Raw genomic sequence first — 23,370 nt, forward strand, 5'->3', positions numbered from 1 at the left:
GTCGTTGAAACTACCTTTGGAAAAGGTCTGTGAGCCATGCATTTCCGCATGAATGGGACCGACTGGCATTCGAATTGAAGCTAATACCAGACGAGATACTTATAGAAACCGAAAATTTTCTTTCTGAATAATTTATAATGAAGCACTTTTGAGTATTTTAATAATAAAAACAATCTAACGATGCAGTATTCGAATTGTACACAAGAATAAATTACAAGAATCTGGAACTCAATTGCGACAAATTTTTTTGCAGTGCGAGCAGCAAACAATAAATTGAATTACTTGAAAACGTGGTTTCATCAAACGATTTAGAAAAGTTGATACTGGTGCAATGTACCTGCCGTATTTTATGTTTTATAATTATGATCCACCTATAATAAGCCGTAGTTAATATAAACTTGTGCTAAAAGACTTTTCGTTAGCATCATAAGAAGCGCCTTAATGATGATAACTCCATCAGTTGTCTTATGCCATTCATATATCTACCTTTTCTCGAATTTCCAGAATTTTCAAGAAATCCAGAAAAATACTTTTCAAAGCCCAATTCATCCGTTTCTCTTAAGACAAAACTTAAGTTGAACTGATTTGAAGCAGACAGAATTAGAATAACAATAATGGATACAAACGAGTGCGATGAAAAAGCATGAGTAAAACTAGTCACAAATCTATGTAGTGCATTTTCAATTGCTTTGATTTTAAATGCTATATTCCACATTAATTTCTCTTGAAGGAAGTTTAAAGCAATTGTAAACATGTTGGTGCTCCTATGCAAAATTTTTGCTTGAGAGTTTTGACTTTTTGAGTGACTTTTTCGCGCTTGACTTTTTGATTTTTGACTGATCTTTATTTCTCTCTCATTCAGAATTTTGAGCTGAACTCAATTGATGAATTAGTTGGAGTTCACTACTAGAAGTAAAAAGAAAAGCACGCTAAAATTGGTATCATTTTTGCTCTTCATTTTTTAAGTGTTTATAGTGGTAGTTAAAGACCTCCAATGACGCCATTGGAAGCCCTCTTTTGTGAATTCAGTTACCCCCACCCACCCCCAATGAAGCCAACTGCAATAGATTTTTAGCTTCCACTAGTTGTTCTAGAGAAATTTCTTCGACGTTAGTCGGTTATGTTAACTTTTTTCACCTAAATTTGAACACCGAGGTGTATGTCTTAATTCTTAACTATAGCAAATCCCAGAACAGTGAGCCACTAATTATTTTTTCACGAGATAATAACAAAATTGTTGCCGTCAAATTTGACCTCTTGAATTAAAAATGGTTTCCTTCGATGAAGTTAGAGAAATATCAGAACTTTTGCGACAAAACTGCAAACTTTTTAACATATAACTTAGCTCTAAATGAAAGCATCTCTACACCTGAATGTTGCTGTAGCCAGTACATTTAACTACGTTAACAGAAACTTGTGTTAAATGATCCATAAAACAATCTATGACGTTTTGCTGAAGTTGTATTTTTTCTGAATTGACAGTGAGTAGGGTGACTTGACAAGTGCAGGGAAATTGGCGAAGTCTTTAGTTGAACCGAACACGAGGCATGTACAAAATATTACTTTTATCATATACAATTTTAGAAGCACAAATCGAAAGGATCCGTAGATTCTTACTGTCGAAATAACATGTTTTTTTTGTTTATGCAGGCACTTTCCTAATTTTTATATAGTACTTTAATTTTTGTAGTAGTTATCGAAATGGGACGATAATTTACTGTGTCCAAGATGCCTTCTTTTTTATAGATGGGTTCACGACAGATCTTTTGAGCATAGCTGGAGGGACACATTCTTTAGTACTGTTTCACGATAAAATTTAGAACAGAGTTATAACTTGCTCATGGTCAATAATTGCCCAAGCAAGTACTTGTGATTGGGCCCGTGGGCTTGAGATTTAAAAATATCAAAACTAAAATTCATTTGAAATTGGCCAAAAACTAATAATTAGGAGGTATCTATCCTTAACGTTTGCAAACCTCTTGTCATAGGGGAAAACCGAAATAGTTTTTTACATTTCTTCATACTGTTCTTTCCTTGATTTTTTAGTCGGTTTTACGGCTAAGGGCAGTGGTTGAAAAAGTTGATTCTATGTTGAATTAAGTTAAGTAAATGAGACGTTCACAGAAATGCCACGTTGCTAAGTTTGGCTAATCTTTTTTCTGTGTGAATTTAAAGCTCGTACCTCTCAACATAGAGCATGGGGTGGTCTAACGATGCGGAGTGGTCTAAAAAAGGTTGGTCGAAGCGAGCTTACGAGAAGCTTACTCTTATCCTCATTTGGAAACTTTGTCCATTTGGAGTCAAACGTTTTAACAGCTACCAAGACAAATTTGCTTCCCATTGATTAAATGTATTACTCTGCAAAAACTAAAAATGAAACGGCCGAATCAAAAACTAAGAGATTCAATAGTTTTGCGCCTTGGAGCCAGGGTCTGTGGGCCTCTCAAATGGGTATGTGTGGTAAAATTTTTAAATATGCAGAAACGTGTGCTCTTTATTTAAAAGTCCAGTTTTTGACCATCGGTTACTTCATCATCATCGCTGCGTTCCAGGGTATATTAGCTCTCTTGTGTCTCGCAATGATCAAGTAACAAGATGTCAGTATATGTATACAACCTTCAAATTTCTGTCGTTTAAACTGCCTTTGGAAAAAGGTCTCTGCCATGCAATTCCGCATGAATGGAACCGACTGCCATTCGAATTGAAGCTAATACCAGACGAGCTTACTTATAGAAACCGAAAATTTTCTTTCTGAATAATTTATTTTGAAGCACTTTTGAGTATTTTAATAATAACAATCTAACGATGCAGTATTCGATTTGTATAAAAGAACAAATTACAAGAATCCGGAACTCAATTGCGACAAAAATTTTTTGCAGTGCGAGCAGCAAACAGTAAGCGGAATTACTTGAAAATGTGTTTTCATCAAAGAATATGAATCTGTTCTATTTTGGCTTCCAGCGTTTATTACGACCCTCGTTTACAAATTCTGTTGTTATTTAACTCGTTACTTTGTTAAAAAAAATAGCACGTGCGCTTTGGGAGCGTAAAAGTTTTATGCCCACTAAGCTGTAGGGGATAGATCCAAAAATATAAAATTTGTCTGAGTAAAACTTAATTATCACTAGCAGAGTTAAAAACGAGACAAAAAAATAAAACTACCGAGTGATCCAATTGTCACAGGCATACAGCCTTTGATTGCGGAACTGCTTCTGTTCTATAATTCACCATAGCAATTACGCTCAAATGTAAATGGGGGATAAGGGTTTTGGCAAATAATATTGAACTAGCTTATTCTTTTGAAAGCCATGTTGCTGAACAATGGTGTTCCACGCCCAGATAAACAGTACTACTTCTTTTAAGAAAAAAATGGGCGCAATCTTTCACGACGAAATTGAAATCGAGGACTTCGAATGGGATGGCAAATTTTTCACCTACCCATGCCCTTGTGGGGACGAATTTCAAATCACAATGGAGGACTTGGAAAACGATGAAGATATTGCAACATGCCCCAGCTGTTCATTGATTGTCCGCGTTATTTATGATGATGAATCGCTGGAGGTTGCGAAGGCCAAGATTCTCAACGATTCCCATTCCTCTGCTATTTCAATAACAGCTTAAAATAGAACCTGAATTTTAATTTCAATTGAAGTTTAGTTAGTGTGTGTTTTCTATTGATTTGAAAGGCAGTCTTGCAAATATGTTAGTGGGGAAATTCTACTCACTGCATGATTTTAAAGATCTGTTCTGCCCTCCATGTGCTGTTCAGTATAACAAATTTAACTGTTAATTTATTATTAATAACTGTTATTATTAAGTAATGGCAACAAAAAAGTTAAGGGTAATGTAACAGAAAATAGATCAAGTTTTAAAATAAACCAGGAAGTTTCCTGTTGCATTTTTTTTTAAAAATGTGCTGTTCCTAAGGCACATAAGTCCTTATACTGCTGAATTGGAATTTTTTGCGCTGATTTTTGTACTGATAATAATTCGTATTGTATGGGTTTTTACAAACTGAAGACGAGTATTGTTTTTCTATTGGTTTTTGTTTTTAATAGCCGCGAAGCGATAGCGGCTATTATTGGGTACATCGTGGTTTTTTTTTTAATTCGTCGTCTCCATCGATGATTCTTACGACCTGACTTCTTGGAATTGACTTCTTGGAATTGACTTCAGTGACTTCTATTGCTTTGCAGTTAAAATTTGTGTACGTGACGTTGTTTCTGCTTTTAGGTCAATTGCGTAACTTACCTCACTCAAAAAATTGACTTCTGAACTCAATTATGGAACTTCAGTTTTAAATGAAGATTTACTAGTTAATAGTGTGCATCTAAGTTGTGCCAATCTTATATGCCCTAATTTGTGTTTATTAGTCTTGAGTTTTTGATTTCGAATATCAATTTTTAAATAGCTCTTTAAGGGCGTTTTCCTTACAGAACGTTATGTGTCAAAAATTGACAGTCCGAAGCTAACCCGAAAAGTCTAGTGGTCTATTGAAGGACTGGTGATCGATCTGTCTATCTTATTTCTTTAGGTGTTTCAATTCCTGGAAGGCCACGAGCGTCTATCGCGGCTATTTTCCGGCAATCTGCCGGCTATGTTTTAACCATTGTTTTTCTGGCCATTTTGGTTATTTGAAACGTTTGACCTAAAAGCTAACCTTTGACTTACATCACGCAAAAAATAACAATCTTTAACTTACCTCAATTGTGGATGAATAATTTTCAAGGTGAAATGGCCAGGTTGCCTCTCCGCAGTTTTACGCTCGCGCATCTCTGCTACAACAAATTGGCACCCATGCACATGCCCTCTCCTACATAGCGCATTTAGAATTTGGTTTTCGGGCTCTAATATATTTTTTCAGGTCATGGTTTCATGGTCCAGTATTTCTAGTTTCAATTATTTTGCGAATGATAAAAAGTAAATCAATTTTTAAATAGTTTCTTAGCTCTGGTTTCAAGTTGGTACGAAGCTTTGGCTTTTTCGCGGAGTGTTTTTCGAAAATCCTATTGGCAGGCATCGAGCATTAACAATGAGAGTACTGTTTGTTTCTAATGTTCATTGGCTAGTAGCCTGTTGACAATATTCAAGATGAAATGGTCATTTTGAGAATTTTCAACCTCAGAACAGTCCCCGCACGAAATCTACTACCCTAGGGTTTGCCCATCACACTTATACCTCCACCCACAAAAACCCCTCCGTACAGACACATACATGCACCGCGGCCCGTTTAGCTCCCTTTACCATATACCTGCAATACAACCCCAAATACTACCCCTAACCGCACCATCATATTAATGATTAATAGCCGACCTCATCTTAGCCGGCTATTATTTGGTTGCTATTATATTTCGTCAGTACCGCTTTCCATTGACAGCTAGTTCAACATTTGGCATGAAATATTAATAGTTAATAGCCACTGTGAGATATTTTACACAGTCAATGTTAAGGAAAGCAACCTAAGATGCAATGCAACCTAAGATGTACAGAGTCAGTATCGAAAAAAAACGACATCAAAAATAGAAACGTGATAAACCCATAGGCCAGTTTTAGATGCCCAGTATTTGAACTATTCTATTAAGTCTTAATTACCAGTTATAATGTTTGTTAATTGCTCTCGAACGAAGATTGAAGCAATTTTTGTAAACGTGTTGGTCGTATTACGACTCGAAGAGGAGTATTGAGATTCTACTGGTTTTTACAACTCGAAGAGGAGTATTGGTATTTTACAGTTTTTTTAAGCTAGAGCAAGTTTGTTCATGACTTGATTTTTGAGTTTTTTCGTTTCGAACCTTTACCTCTATTTTTGATTGTTGACTTCTTTTTTTGAACATTGGAATTTAACAGTAGCTTAGTTTGTATTGTATACTAATTAGGAACTGCAGATAATATTCAAGGTGAAGAGGTCATGTCATTTTGAGATGTGTGGATCCTATAGAAGTCACTCCTACTTATCTAAACTACAAACCCCCCACCTGCTTACCTGAACTTTTGCCTTTTTTGAACACTGACTTCTGTTTTAGAAGAACATTGGACTTTGTTTAGTTACTTTTATATAGAAAATAGGAACTGCTGGTAATACTCAAGTCAAAAATGTAATCATGAGAAGTTTTTTCCCATAACTCTCACCTCCTTGTTCAAACTACAAATACCACCCTATCCCCAACCCCCCCACCTAGCTAAAGGTTAGTCGGTTTATGTTTGGTATTGGTACCTATCCCTGTATCTTCCTATTAAAAAAGATGTCTAAATACAGAATCCAATCAAAATGGTGCACACATTAAAAATAAATTTGTACCACAATCAATTTCGGCTTTTTTTGAATCCCAACAGGTTCTGATAATCAATGTCGTCGATTTTCCGGCAATCTACCGGGTATTGTTGGAAAGTGAAAAATTTTGTGGGCATTTTTGAAAAGATTCTGAAGTAGTATTAGCCAATCACCTTTTGGTTTTATATTCCTCTTTTTGCTTTTTCTGTTTTGCGCATGTTTAGTTTTAGTGTACGAGTCGTTTTGGGTATTTTTTTGCTCGAGCAAGTTTTTTTTTCATACGTGCGTTTTTTCGAATTCTGGTTTCAATTATTGGACAATAATTTTTTTAGAGGTTTTAGCTTGTTCCTTAAATACAGCAGTTAGTAATCTCTTAAATTTATTCCAGTCGATGAGGTCACTTCGAGGAGTTGTGACCCCTTAAGTGTCCTCCTTTTTTGCGCAAACTTTTGTACTACCCACCGCGCCCCTCCGAGGCTAGTCCTCACCCACCTACAACCTGCTCATACTTCCAATTACCACCCCCCCACCCCCGTTTTTTTTCATTCTTCCCTCGCATGCTTCACCGCACAATATTTTCGAGTAATGAGAATGAAATTTCTCTTCTAAATTTCACACCTTTTCATTCCTTGGCGCAAATCAACGAGTTATGTTGTATGCGATTTATCAGTCTATCGTCTGACCTTTTGACTTCCGACCTCAGAAATTGGTTAAACTGTAAAGTACGTGGGTTTTCAGTTCATTGCTCTTAAAGCTCTTCTAGTTTCTAAGTGTACGACTTACGAAAACTCTGAAGAGGTATCGTTTCATGATTCGAAGTTCAATTTTCAGAAGTTTGAAATTCCCGTTCGTACCTCTCCCCCCATTTTTGTGAACCCACCGCATCCACCCAATGCGAATAGCCTCCCTGAAGGCAATCCCTACCAAAGGTAAACCCTGGCCAGTTCTTTTAGAACATTTCGTCTGACGCTGGTTTGTAATTTTTAAACGCCGGGTTAACAGATGGATGTTTTATATGCTTTTCATGGCTGTGGCCGCTTGGTTACCTACACAGCCTGGAACGGTTGTTCATAATTGAAGATTTTTTTAGTTTGAAGGTAATAATGTCAATCCATTGGCATTGAAAATCATGCGGAGGAATCAAAATGCGGTGTTTTCGATGAGCAGATTGATAATTAAATATTCAAAACCACCACAATCACACCCAAACTACTTCGTTTTTAATGGCAGCCCGACTATTTCGACATAGTCGATCTTCGAGTAACTAGCTGCTTTAACTGTAAGAAAAGTTACAATGAGCACAAATCATGGGCTATGCGACTAATGCAATGATGTGGAAAAGTTACGTATTTTGAAAATGCATAAGCGATCTGAACAAAAAAATGATGACCCAAAACTGGGTATACTCCTAGCAAATTTTCACCTTAAACATCTTGGAGTTTGTCTGATAGCACCTTTTGAATGAAGATATATTCTACTCATGGATGTAAAGCCTCATATTATGGGTCGAACAAGCTTAAAACTATTGGTATATCAACTGCTCGGTATGGCAAAGAAAAGTGGCAACCTATCACTGGGAGTTCGCGGTCGAAAGCAAAGTCAGAAGTAAAGGTTACGGGACTCTGCTTGAAGTCACTGAGAACTTCTGGCGTTTATCGAGAACCGCGAAGCGGTTCGAGACATAATGTCAGAATTTCGAAGTGACTTCTGCAGAGTCACGTAACCATTTTAAAACAAGCACTGTGCAAGCTCAGTCGGAAGCTTTGCGGAAGTGATTTTAAACTATTAAACAACCAAAATAGGAATTTTCTTCCGATTGATGAAAAGGAGAATCACTTTCGCAGACAAATGGAATGGCTCTTTTTTCCAAAGCACTATAGCAACAAAACAATTTCTCAATTTCGTTGTTCTTTGATTTCTCTGTTTGATATAAAAAAGAGCCAATTGTCCCCGATGACCGATGATGATTCCATTATTGCAAAAACAACATGTGACAAGATTCGATGGTTGGACAATGTGGAAACGATAGATTCAATTTAAGAAAAGAAGACCCAGAATTTTTGGGGACATCTATGGATATGATTTTGGCCAGGAGTCTTGACCTAGCCGACAAATATCTTTGTCAATTCATTTAAGGGATTTCTTCCGTTTCTCCATCCCCCAGGAATTTTTTCCGTTTTTGCAAGCCCCCCCCCAACCCATCAGTACTCTCATCCTCCTGTAAACCGGTAACACCACAATTAACATTACATAATGAAAAATCCAAAATCAAAATCCTGTTAGGGGAGAGAATTGTATGCCCCAACAAGCAGTGCCAAAACCGGAAAAAACAAGCAGTGGCAAAAAACGGAAAAAACCTTTTAACAATTAATTTTAAAAAAAGAATGCATTTTAGATTTTTTGGAGTCAATTTTTAAAAATTTCAACTTCTGGCTAAGTATATAGGAACTTCTCGCATTTCAACTTCTGGCTAAGTATATAGGAACTTCTGGCTAAGTATATAGGAACTTCTGGCATTTCAACTTCTGGCACTCGCGACTTTCGGCATTTTAAAACTTGCACGTGCGTGTTTTAAGTCACCTTGCTGTTGTTTTCACCTACATGGCCTTCAACATCCTTAGCATATATCTTGCATTGCCATAAAAACTTGTCCCGTATTCCATTTCGTCGAATGTAATTCTACTGACTGCGTTTAGTATTTCGATAGACAAAATTTTGGATCCCTAGAATGCACCTTGTAGAATGATCCACTAGCATTGTGGACGTTTTTGTAGCACCTTCACCTAGTTGTTGATGAAGGTGAAGAAGCAACCAAAGATGAGTTTAGCATACTTTTGAAGGAGTCCAAGATAGTACCAGTGTTGTAGTCGTATAAAATTCCCGTTCGTACCTCTCCCCCATTTTTGTGAACCCACCGCATCCACCCAATGCTAATAGCCTCCCTGAAGGCAATCCCTACCAAAGGTAAACCCTGGCCAGTTCTTTTAGAACATTTCGTCTGACGCTGGTTTGTAATTTTTAAACGCCGGGTTAACAGATGGATGTTTTATATGCTTTTCATGGCTGTGGCCGCTTGGTTACCTACACAGCCTGGAACGGTTGTTCATAATTGAAGATTTTTTTAGTTTGAAGGTAATAATGTCAATCCATTGGCATTGAAAATCATGCGGAGGAATTAAAATGCGGTGTTTTCGATGAGCAGATTGATAATTAATTATTCAAAACCACCACTATCACACCCAATCTACTTCGTTTTTAATGGCAGCCCGACTATTTCGACATAGTCGATCTTCGTGTAACTATTTGCTTTAACTGTAAGAAAAGTTACAATGAGCACAAATCATGGGCTATGCGACTAATGCAATGATGTGGAAAAGTTACGTATTTTGAAAATGCATAAGCGATCTGAACAAAAAAATGATGACCCAAAACTGGGGATACTCCTAGCAAATTTTCACCTTAAACATCTTGGAGTTTGTCTGATAGCACCTTTTGAATGAAGATATATTCTACTCATGGATGTAAAGCCTCATATTATGGGTCGAACAAGCTTAAAACTATTGGTATATCAACTGCTCGGTATGGCAAAGAAAAGTGGCAACCTATCACTGGGAGTTCGCGGTCGAAAGCAAAGTCAGAAGTAATGGTTACGTGACTCTGCTTGAAGTCACTGAGAACTTCTGGCGTTTATCGAGAACCGCGAAGCCTTTCGAGACATAATGTTAGAATTTCGAAGTGACTTCTGCAGATTCACGTAACCATTTTAAAACAAGCACTGTGCAAGTTCAGTCGGAAGCTTTGCGGAAGTGATTTTAAACTATTAAACAACCAAAATAGGAGTTTTCTTCCGATTGATGAAAAGGAGAATCACTTTCGCAGACAAATGGAATGGCTCTTTTTTTCCAAAGCAATATAGGAACAAAACAATTTCTCAATTTCGTTGTTCTTTGATTTCTCTGTTTGATATAAAAAAGAGCCAATTGTCCCCGATGACCGATGATGATTCCATTATTGCAAAAACAACATGTGACAAGATTCGATGGTTGGACAATCTGTGGAAACGATGGATTCAATTTAAGAAGACCAAGAATTTTTGGGGACATCTATGGATATGATTTTCGCCAGGAGTCTTGAACTAGCCGAAAAATATCTTTGTCAATTCATTTAAGGCATTTCTTCCGTTTCTCCATCCCCCAGGAATTTTTTCCGTTTTTGCAAGCCCCCCCCCCCCAACCCATAAGTACTCTCATCCTCCTGTAAACCAGTAACAGCACAATTAACATTACATAATGAAAAATCCAAAATCAAAATCCTGTTAGGGGAGAGAATTGTATGCACCAACAAGCAGTGCCAAAAACGGAAAAAACAAGCAGTGGCAAAAAACGGAAAAAACCTTTTAACAATTAATTTTTAAAAAAGAATGCATTTCAGATTTTTGAGTCAATTTTTAAAAATTTCAACTTCTGGCTAAGTATATAGGAACTTCTGGCATTTCAACTTCTGGCTAAGTATATAGGAACTTCTGGCTAAGTATATAGGAACTTCTGGCATTTCAACTTCTGGCACTCGCGAATTTCGGCATTGTAAAACTTGCACGTGCGTGTTTTAAGTCACCTTGCTGTTTTTTTCACTTACATGGCCTTCAACATCCTTAGCATATATCTTGCATTGCCATAAAAACTTGTCCCGTATTCCATTTCGTCGAATGTAATTCTACTGACTGCGTTTAGTATTTCGATAGACAAAATTTTGGATCCCTAGAATGCACCTTGTAGAATGATCCACTAGCATTGTGGACGTTTTTGTAGCACCTTCACCTAGTTGTTGATGAAGGTGAAGAAGCAACCAAAGATGAGTTTAGCATACTTTTGAAGGAGTCCAAGATAGTACCAGTGTTGTAGTCGTATAACGGAGTTATTTGTTTCTTGGTGTTGTTACATCGGCCTTATTTGCAAAAATACGCAGTATGCACTTGTGTGCTAAACAGTACTTTGATGCGAAGCAATCCCTGTGTAAATTGCTCAGGGTTGCTTTTATTTTTAGCAGCTTAGAGTGACTATGCTGACATCAAAAGTTTGTTTATTTTTGATATTAAAAAAAGTCAGTAGTGGAGCTCATGAAGAGAGACTGGGAGGAGAGATTGGGTTCAATTAAGAGGTCTTCTGTCAACTCTTCTTCCTCAATTACTTAAACGTTTAATTGCCCTTAAATCACGCACGTGCAAGTTTTACAATGCCGAAAGTCGCGAGTGCCAGAAGTTGAAATGCCAGAAGTTCCTATATACTTAGCCACAAGTTGAAATGCCAGAAGTTCCTATATACTTAGCCAGAAGCTGAAATTTTTTAAAAATTGACTCCAAAAATCTAAAATGCGTTCTTTATTTAAAATTAATTGTTAAAAGGTTTTTTCCGTTTTTTGCCACTGCTTGTTTTTTCCGTTTTTGCCACTGCTTGTTGGTGCATACAATTCTCTCCCCTAACAGGATTTTGATTTTGGATTTTTCATTATGCAATGTTAATTGTGCTGTTACTGGTTTACAGGAGGATGAGAGTACTGATGAGTTGGGGGGGGGGGGGGCTTGCAAAAACGGAAAAAATTCCTGGGGGATGGAGAAACGGAAGAAATCTCTTGTATGAATTGACAAAGATATTTGTCTGCTAGGTCAAGACTCCTGGCGAAAATCATATCCATAGATGTCCCGAAAAACTTGAATCCATCGTTTCCACAGTTGGTCCAACCATCGAATCTTGTCACATGTTTTTGCAAGAATGGAATCATCATCGGTCATTATTTTTCAGGGACAATCGGCTTTTTTTATATCAAACAGAGAAATCAAAGAATAACGAAATTGAGAAGTTGTTTTGTTCCTATAGTGCTTTGGAAAAAAGAGCCATTTGTCTGCGAAATTCCTATTTGGGTTGTTAATCGGTTAAAATCATTTCCGCAAAGCTTCCGACTGAACTTGCACAGTGCTTGTTTTAAAATTGTTACGTGACTCTTCTGAAGTCACTTCGAAATTCTGACATTATATCTCGAACCGCTTCGCGGTTCTCGATAAACACCAGAAGTTCTCAGTGACTTCAAGCAGAGTCACGCAACCATTACTTATATTGGGGCAACCTGAGATTTTCGATTCTGGATCTGTCAGGCCTCCGACCGGAGCCGGTGAAATGTCAGTTAATGGCATTACTTCGCTAGCATATGAGTGTGCTTAGCTAGCCATTCCGATTTAGCGTGAATGAACTGAATAATCTCAGGTCATTTTTATTGTTTGTTCTCTCCAGTATGGTTCCATTAAGTTTTGTTGACGTTTTTATGTTCAAAAGTGGCCTGTGGTTTGGAAGATCCAGTATGATCATGATTCGAAAGTTCCCTCTTTTTAAGGAGGCTTTAAATTTGCAAAGGTAGAGGCGATGGGCAGTTTATCAAATGTTTTGACGAAAACAAGCTACCTTACAGGCAAGATTGTAATTTCATAGCTATCGTTTCTCCTATCAGCTGAAGCAACTAAAAATAAAAATGTGCCTTTTGTGTTCGAGCGGAAAGCATTTTGATTTATGACAGCGTTTGCCGACAATATCTGTACAGTTCAACAATTTTTCTCCAATATTTATGAAACGCAGCTTAGAAGTCTAGCATGCAAATGTCGGGCACTAACGGAAAAGATCAAAAAGGATAGGTGTGAGATAAGCATTTGAAAATTCAAATCAGTCAGATGAAAAGCAAAAAGTTGCTTAGATAAGCAATAGACCAAAAAGACCCAAATAATTGTTACGAAAGTTGTCTGAGAGCAATTAAACAGTGGGTCAGTTACGGCTTTGTAAAATCTAGTTAAACGGTTTGGCTTCGGGCAATATGAGCAATTCTGACTCTGATCAATTTTAATCAAGAAAACTGGATTAGGAAATATGCATTGATGTATGTATGTATCATCATTTTTTCCAGAAATCAACTATTCCTCCGAGGGTAATCTTTACGAGTTAGTCACTTTGTTCACCGGTCAGAAGCAAAGTACAAGGGCTAGCACATCTTAGATTTTGCGGAACAGAGTTAAATAGCGTAAAATTAAACGTCTGAATTACTGTTTTAAGTGAATTATCTTTCACATTGGCTAAGTAATAGTTCGTTAGATTTTTGATGAAAGGCTCTAGCGCGTTAGAGTTTTGGCGGTTTGTTATTTTCTTAATTTTCAGGTTTCTCAGTATAGGGAGGCGGGGGTGTCGTTTGAGTACTCTTGAGGGAATCCGATGCTTTGCGTGCTTGTCTTGTGCTTGGTCTTTTGCTGTCTTTGGGTTTTCGTTTCATTTCATCTGCTCTTGAAGTTAGTGCAAATTATTCATCTAAACACGAGTTTTTATGTGCATATTTCATACAGCCTGATTTCATATGCATAGGGTATTACAGGCTGATGGTATTTGATTCTATCATTATGGATTAAAGTGAAGCTCAATTTAATTGATATGGACCTTCAACCAAAAATTCAATTAACCGATTATTATTATACACATTATAGAAAATGTTGTCTTGGATTTTTTAGCTTGAAAGTAAGATTTTTGGAACGAAAATTAGGTGGCCACTTGTTCGGTCACAATGAAAATGGCAATTTTAATGAGAACGGATATCATTTTATGTTTAGATTTTAAATTAACATCGCTTTGTAATCTCAACTAAACTCTCAAAATGCCTTCTGATCTCGATTATATTAACAATGCGTGACTTCAATTTTGATGCTTTTTGAGTTTTTTTGTGACAGCGTTCTTTTTTCGGTGCCTTAAGTGACAAAGAATCTTGCTGCAAAAAGTTTATTCCTGCAAAATCCAATGCTGAAAGCTTTCACTGGTCCCTATTTTCCACAAACGCAACTTTTATTAGCCTTATATTCACTCTAGTTTTTGCTTCTATTTATTACTCAAGGCAACTTGCTGGTAACAAATAGTTCCAGATATGATGAACTGCTAATATTCAATTTCACTTTAAACCACAATCAGTGCTCCCAGTTAAAACATAATATAAGCGACTAACGTCGGGCTGATTGTTCTCAAACGGCCGGCGAGTGGTTTCTTTGGCTTTGATAGTAGTCAGTTTGGGCTTGGAGAGGGTTCGGACAGAAATGGGGTCTAATTTTCCAAGAAACTGCTATTTAACCCTGATTGAGGAGCTTATCAGCAGATTCGGTGAATTGCACACAGATTAGTAGACCTCTAAGAGAGCTGCTCAGAGCCTCAGTGCCCTCCAGGCTTTACTTGTTTATTCCGTTTTTGAGAACGCAAAGTCTGCAGCTTCAGATGAAAAATCAAGCAGGCAAAAAATAAGCACAAAAATTCGGCTAATATTTGCCGTTGAGAGCAATATTTTTTTTTCATTCTGCTTTCGTTTCTCTTTAAATCCAGTTGCATTTTTTATTGCAGTACTCTGATTTCATAGTTCTATTTTTTAAATAGCCCGCTTGAGTCTAACGGGGGCATACTTAACTGATCAAAACATCGGAATATAAGGCTATTTATAGTTGCTTTGTGGAAAATAGGGACAAGTGAAAGCAATGGATTTTGCAAAAAAACTTTTGTCAGTTAGAGAACAAATTTGCAATATTTCATGAGACACACCTGCATATTGTCGAAAATATTCTGATTGATAGATTGATCCCCATAACCGGGATTGGGATTGAAGGAAGCAAAGAACAATTATGAACCACAATTAGTTGGTTTTTATCGAATGGTTTTATAAGTATCTCTAATTGAGTTTTGATTTGGTATTTAGGCTTACGCCTGCTTTCCGATGTGAACATAAAAGTAGGAATATGAAAACCAATTAGCATAGTCGTAATAACTAAAACTAATTAAAAAGTGTAAATAACTGGCATCTAAAACTGGGCTTGGCGGATCTTTCTTTGATTTCGTTTTTTTTTTATTTTGACTCCCTTAAATTCAGGTTACTTTGATGCGCAATTGCTCTTTGCCTCAGCGGTTTTTGGCTATCATAACCAAATTCTTTTCCCATTTAATTTAAAAACGCAGGAAGTTAAGTTGAAAGATCTCAAAATTGTTGTATTTAGAGAAAATTTATCGCTATCTGACATTTCAATGCTGTATTTTATTTGGAGACTACGTATCTTTAATTTACGAGACTAAGTGATTTTTAATTTTCCAACCTCGGATTGCTTAGATATGGTTTGATTGGTTTTTGTCCCAGATGAATCAAAAAGTAAATTCTTAGTAGTATGATATCTGTTTTGATTTCAATTTTTCTTCCCTTTTCAAATGGCAATGAAGCGTAATTTTCTACAGAATATGTCTTATTTTGCTTGCATTGCTCTCATTTTTTATATGTTTTTTCATACGTTAGCATTGCATCATACGTTTGTAATTTGGTACTTCTAAAAATAAATTTATCTGAATGTCATGAATCCCCTGAAAGGTAAAATTTCGCATAGCGTTTATTTGTCAAATAGTATTTGTGTTTTAACTGATCCGCTTTTTAGTGCGGAGAACTAGTTAATTGTTGCGGTTCAATTTGCATAGGTTTTGTTCCACTCCAGCCAGTTGATCTTATTACACGTGTGGAAACTGCGCGTGCGTCCGCGGGCTAGGCGTAATGTTGTCTTCCCACCAAGCTGGGGATGGACGGAATAGAAGATCATGCAAATGTGACCGACTAACGGGGGTGAGGAGAGGATAAGGGTGGACCGATGGTGTGCAGGGGTGGGGATGGGGGTCAAATTCTGAGAACCAAACGGTGAATTTATGTCTCCAAAACGTTTTCGGTGAACTGCATACTTCTCGTCTATTTAGCCGAAGTCTAGCTAGCCAGGAGTCTAGTACTAGTTAGCCGAAAGTCGCTAAGAGAACTTAATACCCTCCGAGCGTTACCTGTTATGCAGTTTTTAAAAGTCAAAAGGGTCAGACGAAAAATCGCATAAGAAAGACCACATGACTAATATAATTGCTATCAACTTCGTTTGAGAGCAATTAATTACTCTTCTTGAAACATATGACAGTGTTGCAAAAAGACGGATTTTTCCTTAAAAGGCCCAAAAGTATAACTTGAAAAGTTTTCTGGGGCCCATTTCATATTTATCTTTTTGTATGTTGTCAGCAATAGTTTGCACTGGTTGACTTGATATAAGACTTTGGCTCATCTGTTTTCTTAGAATTGTTCACATCTATTTGCGGATTTTGCTCTTGTGTTATGAGTATCATAATGATGATAAGTATTAGGGCCACATTGACTATAAACCATGATATAATTATCATAACTAAAGGAAAGGGGACTTTATCGTGACATAAACCCAGGAAGAATGCTGTGAACACGAGCAAGTAGAAAATGGTGAAAATGAACCCCAAAGCAATGAATAGAATTAAGCGCTCTTTAACTTTGGGTGGTCGTTTTGCTCGGCAGAGAACATAAATGAGCAGTAGTATAAACAAAGCTACCGAAACTACATTCGCTATAACTAGCAGTGCTCTACCGACTGCTGCGTTTTTGCCGTCCCAAGCTTGTTCGTGATTAATGTGAGCTAAGCATTGCGTAACCAAATCTATAGAATGGATAACGAGCGTTGCTATTGAAATTGGTTTCACATGTTTCTGTTTGCACATGCTTTTTTCATAGGTCCGGATAGAACGCTTGTAATCTGTCGAGTAAATCTGACCACGGTTGAGCAAAAAGGCGATGTACTGAGAAGTGAAATGCATTAGACTACACCTTTGCACATATTAGAGTATATAAGAGTACTGCTTTTAGACGTAGTTTTTTAATGGGTTGAAACGAGGCCGTGTGCAACCATTAATTACCAGTGTCGAAAGCCGTAGTCTAAAGTTCTTAATTTACAAGCGTGCGTGTTTTTGCATGCGTTAATGTGGCTATCCAACGAACATTTCATTGATACTGAATATTACCTACTATTGGGCAGTTTCTGTTATTATTGGACAGTTGTCGTCACAGGCAGGTATTATTGAATTGTTGACGTAATATTTACTGTTAATGACCAGTTTTGCTGGTAGTACTGCTGTATTAACGGACGCAAAGATCACGCATATCGGTAATTGCACACGTCGAATACAAGTCGTCTAAGATATACTTTAATAAATATTTTTTGGTCTTTGGGTGCCCAAAAATGATGTAGCAGTGGGAGGATTTCAATTATACCCCCCTCCCTCTTCAACCATTCTGATTAAAGGAACAGTTTCTAGTTTAAATTTACACTTAATATTATTTTTGCCAGTTCTGTGACGTGGAACGATGAAAGGTTATGCTTAATGACTAACGAAAGTCAACTATGTATGTATCTCAGGACTTATCATCTTAATGGATTTACTGACATGTTGTTCGTTAACCGTAATGTGTTTTCTAGACAAGTATTATCGTGTTTAGCACCTAAGCAGTCATATTTAATTGTTCATAAAGTTAATTATAGCCAGATATTGTCTAGATCAAGTTGTGTGGCAATAATGTTGCCAGATTACTCCGAATTCGTCAAGTGAGCAAATATTACGACGTAGCTATAATTTTATAAATGTCATCATACCCATAATGCGACTCATAGCTAGTGTCATTTTTGGTTTTCACAATCATGTTCAATTAAATTATCAGTTTTTTTTTTCAGGTAAAATGGCTGGATCAACGGTTGACAATAACAATTTAGGCAACCTCTTTGACCCCTACCTCTACAAACTTGAACAGCAAGCTCCCAAACCTCACAGAATTGTTTGCAAAGACTATGTTCAGAGTGTTCCAGAACATTACGGAAACGTGTGCCATGGCCCTATTTCCAGAGAAGAGGGCAATTCTCTGGTCACTAGTGGGCCAGAGGGGAGTTACCTGATCAGAGAAAGTCAAAGACAGCCTGGAACTTACACGTTAGTGTTCCTTTTGGACGGATCAGTGAAGAATTACAGGATTTACTACAACGGAACACATTTTATTGACACTAAAGAGTATGATACTCTTGAAGACTTAGTCGCGGACGGTTTGATTACATTATATGTTGAATCTCGTGGTCGGGAACATATTGAAGCTATGAGTGCACAGCCTATTTATGACGATGTGAACAAAATATACTCGAATCCCGCAGCGTTAGAAAGCACTCTAAGTACTATTTCTTCATCAATTGCAGACACTTTAGACGCGCACTCGAACAATCTAACAATCACTTCTAATCAATCTTCAGCTTTCCCAGTTGTTGAGAACTTAAACCTGCATCCGTTGCTGCAAGCTGAAATGACCGCTGCCAGTGACCTTTCGACCATCGCCCCCAAAGCGCATAATTTCAAGGTCACCACGTTTAAAGGACCTCACTGGTGCCAATGGTGTGGTAATTACATGTGGGGACTCGTTTCACAGGGTGTAAAATGCCAAGACTGTGGCCTATACGTGCATAAATTGTGCAGTAAAAAGTTCGAAGACAGACATGACTGTATTCCGACTAAAAAGAGAATCAAGCAGATATTCGGCTGTGACCTCACAGTACTGTGCATGGCCTATTCGTCAAACGTTCCATTTGTGGTCTCCAAGTGTATTGATGAAGTGCGCAGCAGAGATTTGAAAACTGAGGGTCTGTACAGAATATCAGGTTTCAGCGATGACATTGAATTGGTGCGTGAGAATTTCGAACGTAATGGACCAGATGCCAGAATCGATTGCACCTTTTTCGCAGACATCAATTCAGTTACGGGAGCTTTGAAGCTTTATTTACGATCATTACCGGTGCCGGTAATAGATTTCAACACTTACCATTCAATGATCGAAACCACAGCCATAACTGACAAAAAACTGTGCTTGAAAGCAATAAAAGACACTGTCCAATCTATGAATTCTTGTCATCAAGCCACGCTGCAATTTATTCTGAAACACCTGCACGACGTCAGCAAAGAGGAAAACGTGAACAAAATGGGCGCGGATAATTTGGGCACAGTGTTTGGACCCACATTGATGCGGAGCCCAGAATCAGACCAGCGCCAGAGTTTGATTGAATTGCCACTGCAGAAAACTTTAATTACAACCCTCATATCAAACTACAACCAGATATTTACAAAGTGACCCTTTGTTGTCTCACTTCGCATTTTTCTACTAATTAGCAGTCTAATCGTTTCTTAGGCTCGAAATTGTTCCAATATGATTTCTATTGATGCAAAATTGTCGGACAAGTCTATAAAATAAAGAAAATTTGTTCTATTTGGATGTCTATTTTGATCAGTCGTCTATCATCGCCTCTTTTTGCAATTCTGTTCGATTTATTTTAATTTTGTCATAATTTAAAGATTTCAATCAAGACTGAATGTTCTGGAAGCGTTTGTCTTTTTGTCATCTGTCACTTGGCGCAGTTAACAATTACTATCTGAAAAACTTCGGAAGATTGGAAAAATATCGCTATTTGAGTAAACAAATTAGTTTTCGAATATTCAGTGGATGTTTAGTTGGCTCCTTTCAATATCACAAATAGCGGAAGAAGCTGTCTCCTCTCCCTAGACGATTTTAGTAACATTTATCATTTTTTAATTATAGCTGCCATGTGAGCGCATTAAAATGGTCATAATTACTGTGAAAGATCAGTTTTTAAGAGAGGTCAGACACATTACCAATGAATCCTAAGATTTTCAAGATTTGGCTGGAAACATTTTGAGAAGTTTTTTATTGAGAAGCACTGTGTCCTCTTAACCTTAGAAACTTTCCAAGAAACAAATTTTTAAGTTATGAAATGAAAAATTTGATGCAGGTTTAAGAATTTTCCAAGAAGCTGAAGTTTTTTTACGAAATCGAAAAGTGGGCGAAGAAACGAAGCAGCTTTCTAAGTTTCTTAGCGAGATTTCTGGGAAGGCTAAATCTGTTGTTGGGTACTAATGTGTTTGACCTAAATACGCGTGGAAGGCTGAAAATCTTGCCAATTTCATAGAAGTAAAGGGGGGGGGGGGGGACAGCAGACCTGATATTAGCGAATGTTATCAATGTTTTGATAGGGGGGTATTGGAATAGCTTTTTCTTCCTCGATAGATACAATTAAATTTGCTGATTTAATTTTGATAGCACTATGAGCAGTTTATAATTTTGTACGTAATCTATTTCACTTTGTAGTTTTGCAGCCAGATCAAATGATTTGCAGTCACAAATCCTGAAATCTAAATAAAACAGACATATTGCTACCATCTTGCTATCAGATTTGGAATAAATATATTTGAAATTATCGGCACCTTTTTTCTTATCGCATAGCTCCTCTAGCCCATTTTTCAAACTTTTTATCGACTTTGCTTAGAAGTCGAAACATCTGTCCAAATAGACCAGCAAAGGACTCAGAAGAGCAGATTTCAACGCACAAGAATAATATGATACGCCTTTATACCAACTGGTCTTCAGCTCTTGAACATAATAATCTCTTCTAACTCCTTGTTTCTCGGGGCTGCATCTCTCTAACCAGTATAGATTGAACAATTTAAACCTCTCCACAAACGTATGCAAAAATTTAGATTCGATCGTAATTTAATCCTTCTAAAAGCCCCTTCTTGGGCCTTTAGAAACGCGGAAAAGTGCATCAACAAGAACCTTTGCCATTTTGCTCTATTTGGTGAACGAGAAGTAGGAACATATGAGAAAACAAGCTCATGTTTTCGCACAGCTGCTTCCGACCCTCCATAAAATTCAAAGCAAAATGGGTCTTGGAAGTATAAAACCCTTTGATAACAGCAGGAATGACACAGTATTAAAAACGCAAGAATTTTGGGCAAGATTAGAAAGTGAACATTTTTATCTTTTCACCCAAAATAAGTACTGTTTTAGTCAAACAAATGAACAGATGCGCACTGATAATTTCAAGGGACTAAAACCATGCTTATAAGAACACATATCTTTGCTTATTATTAGCATCAATCGAAATTGCATCAGTTCCATTAAATTAAATCGGAATAATTGAAATGAGTTGTTCAGAAAACTTAAAGAACTTAAGCGGTGAAAACCAAAGGGTTCGCTTTATTCTTTGAAAATAAGCGTCGCCAAAGTCAGCAAAACGGACAGCTGCATATACTGAAACCCTAAGACAGTTATAGCTATTAATCGTTTTATTAATGTGAGCTGCCTTTATTACATAGCATCTAAAAACAAAACAGAAAAAAATGCTGCAAAACTCAAGGCCAAAATATTTTAAAAAATAATTTGTGTAATATCATTGCTTCCGAGAGCTGTAGTTTTGAATCGCTTTTTAGGAACTATGTAGCATGATAGAATCTTTTCTTTTCCTCGTAAGGGATTACTGTTTAAAAGATAAATTTGTAATACAGCAAAAAATGGTGGGAAATAATTGTTAATTTGCACTATCTGATTTGTTAACATTGAAATTTGTATAATTGACAAGGTCAAATAGTACAGTAAGTCAAAATTTCTGAAAAGACGTCACGGGAATTGCAACTCCTTTTTGAGATGCGTTTTTCACAATCCAAAAGATTTACATTGCATTGAGGCGCAGTCTTCCTTTTTAAGATCTCTCCACACTTTGCTAATCGGTCAACACAACTGTCCACATAGACCGGAAAGGAATTCGGAATAGCAGATTTTAACGCACAAGACTAATATGATACGCCTTTATGCCAACGGGTCTTCAGCTCTTGAACATAGTAAACTCTTCTAACTCCTTGTTCCTCGAGGCTGCATCTCTCTAACCAGTATAGATTGAACAATTTAAACTTCTCCTTAGCCATATGCAAAATTGAGAGTCGATTGTAATTTACCCTTCTAAAAACCTCTTTTTGGGCCTGTAGAATCGCGGAAAAGTTCAAGAACTTTTGCCATTTTGCTCTATTTGGTGAACGAGAAGTAGGAACTTTAAACCCTTTGATGACAGCTGGAATGACACCGTATTAAAAACGCAAGAAATTTAGGCAAGATTAGAAAGTGAACATTTCGTATCTTTTCACCCAAAATAAGTACTGTTTTAGTTAAACAATTGAACAGATGCGCACTGATACTTTCAAGAGATTAAAACCATTCTTATAGGAACACTTCTCTTTGCTTATTAATAGCATCCATTGAAATTGCATCAGCTGCGTTAAAATAAATTGTGTTAATTGAATTGAATTTTTAAAAAACTTTAGGAATTTAAGCGATGAAAACCAAAGGGTTTGCTTTATTCTTTGAAATTGAGCGTCGCCAAATTCAGCAAAACGGACAGCTGCATATACTGCAACCCTAGGACAGTTATAGCTATTAATCGTTTTATTAATATGAGCAGCCTTTATTACATAGCACCTATAAACAAAACAGAAAACAATGCTTCAAAACTCAAGGCCAAAATATTTTTAAAAAATTTTGTGTAATATCATTGCTTCTGAGAGCTGTAGTTTTGAATCGCTTTTTTAGGAACTATGTAGCATGATAGAATCTTTTCTTATCCTCATAAGGGATTACTGTTTAAAATAAAAATTTGTAATACAGCAAAAAATGTTGGGAAATAATTGTTAAATTGCACTATCTAATTAGTTAACATTGAAATTTGTATCATTGACAAGGTCAAATAGTACAGTAAGTCAATATTTCTGAAAAGACGTCACGGGAATCGCAACTCCTTTTTGAGATGCGTTTTTCACAATCCAAAAGATTTACATTGCATTGAGGCGCAGTCTTCCTTTTTAAGATCTCTCCACACTTTGCTAATCGGTCGACACAATTGTCCAAATGAACCGGAAAGGAATTCGGAATAGCAGATTTTAACGTACAAGACTAATGTGATACGCCTTTATACCAACGGGTCTTCAGCTCTTGAACATAGTAATTTCTTCCAACTCCTTGTTCCTCGAGGCTGCATCTCTCTAACCAGTATAGATTGAACAATTTAAACCTCTCCTTAGCCATATGCAAAATTGAGATTCGATTGTAATTTACCCTTCTAAAAACCCTGTAGAATCGCGGAAAAGTTCAAGAACTTTTGCCATTTTGCTCTCTTTGGTGAACGAGGAGTAGGAACATTAAACCCTTTGATGACAGCTGGAATAACACCGTATTAAAAACGCAAGAAATTTAGGCAAGATTAGAAAGTGAACATTTTGTATCTTTTCACCCAAAATAAGTACTTTTTAGTTAAACAAATGAACAGATGCGCACTGATACTTTCAAGAGATTAA

At 36.9% G+C, this 23,370-nt stretch overlaps 3 protein-coding genes across 3 annotated transcripts in view; 2 read left to right on the forward strand and 1 right to left on the reverse strand.

Moving 5' to 3' along the window:
• LOC142336269 (uncharacterized) overlaps positions 1 to 23,370 on the reverse strand; it is a 556,260-nt gene that overhangs the window by 282,095 nt on the left and 250,795 nt on the right. The gene's annotated exons all lie outside the window — the stretch shown is intronic.
• LOC142336270 (uncharacterized) overlaps positions 1 to 23,370 on the forward strand; it is a 308,561-nt gene that overhangs the window by 244,300 nt on the left and 40,891 nt on the right. The gene's annotated exons all lie outside the window — the stretch shown is intronic.
• Positions 17,846 to 19,757, forward strand: LOC142336265 (beta-chimaerin-like). The gene has a single exon (XM_075384958.1). It carries the CDS (start codon positions 17,879 to 17,881, stop codon positions 19,304 to 19,306), a length of 1,428 nt encoding a protein of 475 aa, XP_075241073.1. The 5' UTR covers positions 17,846 to 17,878; the 3' UTR covers positions 19,307 to 19,757.

This window comes from Convolutriloba macropyga, chromosome 3 (genome assembly GCF_964194025.1).
Source record: "Convolutriloba macropyga chromosome 3, txConMacr16.3, whole genome shotgun sequence".
NCBI classification, from domain to species: Eukaryota; Metazoa; Xenacoelomorpha; order Acoela; family Convolutidae; genus Convolutriloba; species Convolutriloba macropyga.

Excerpts from the sequence above, each read along its gene's own strand:
- LOC142336265 (XM_075384958.1), top strand. The coding sequence starts at position 17,879 with ATGGCTGGATCAACGGTTGACAATAACAATTTAGGCAACCTCTTTGAC.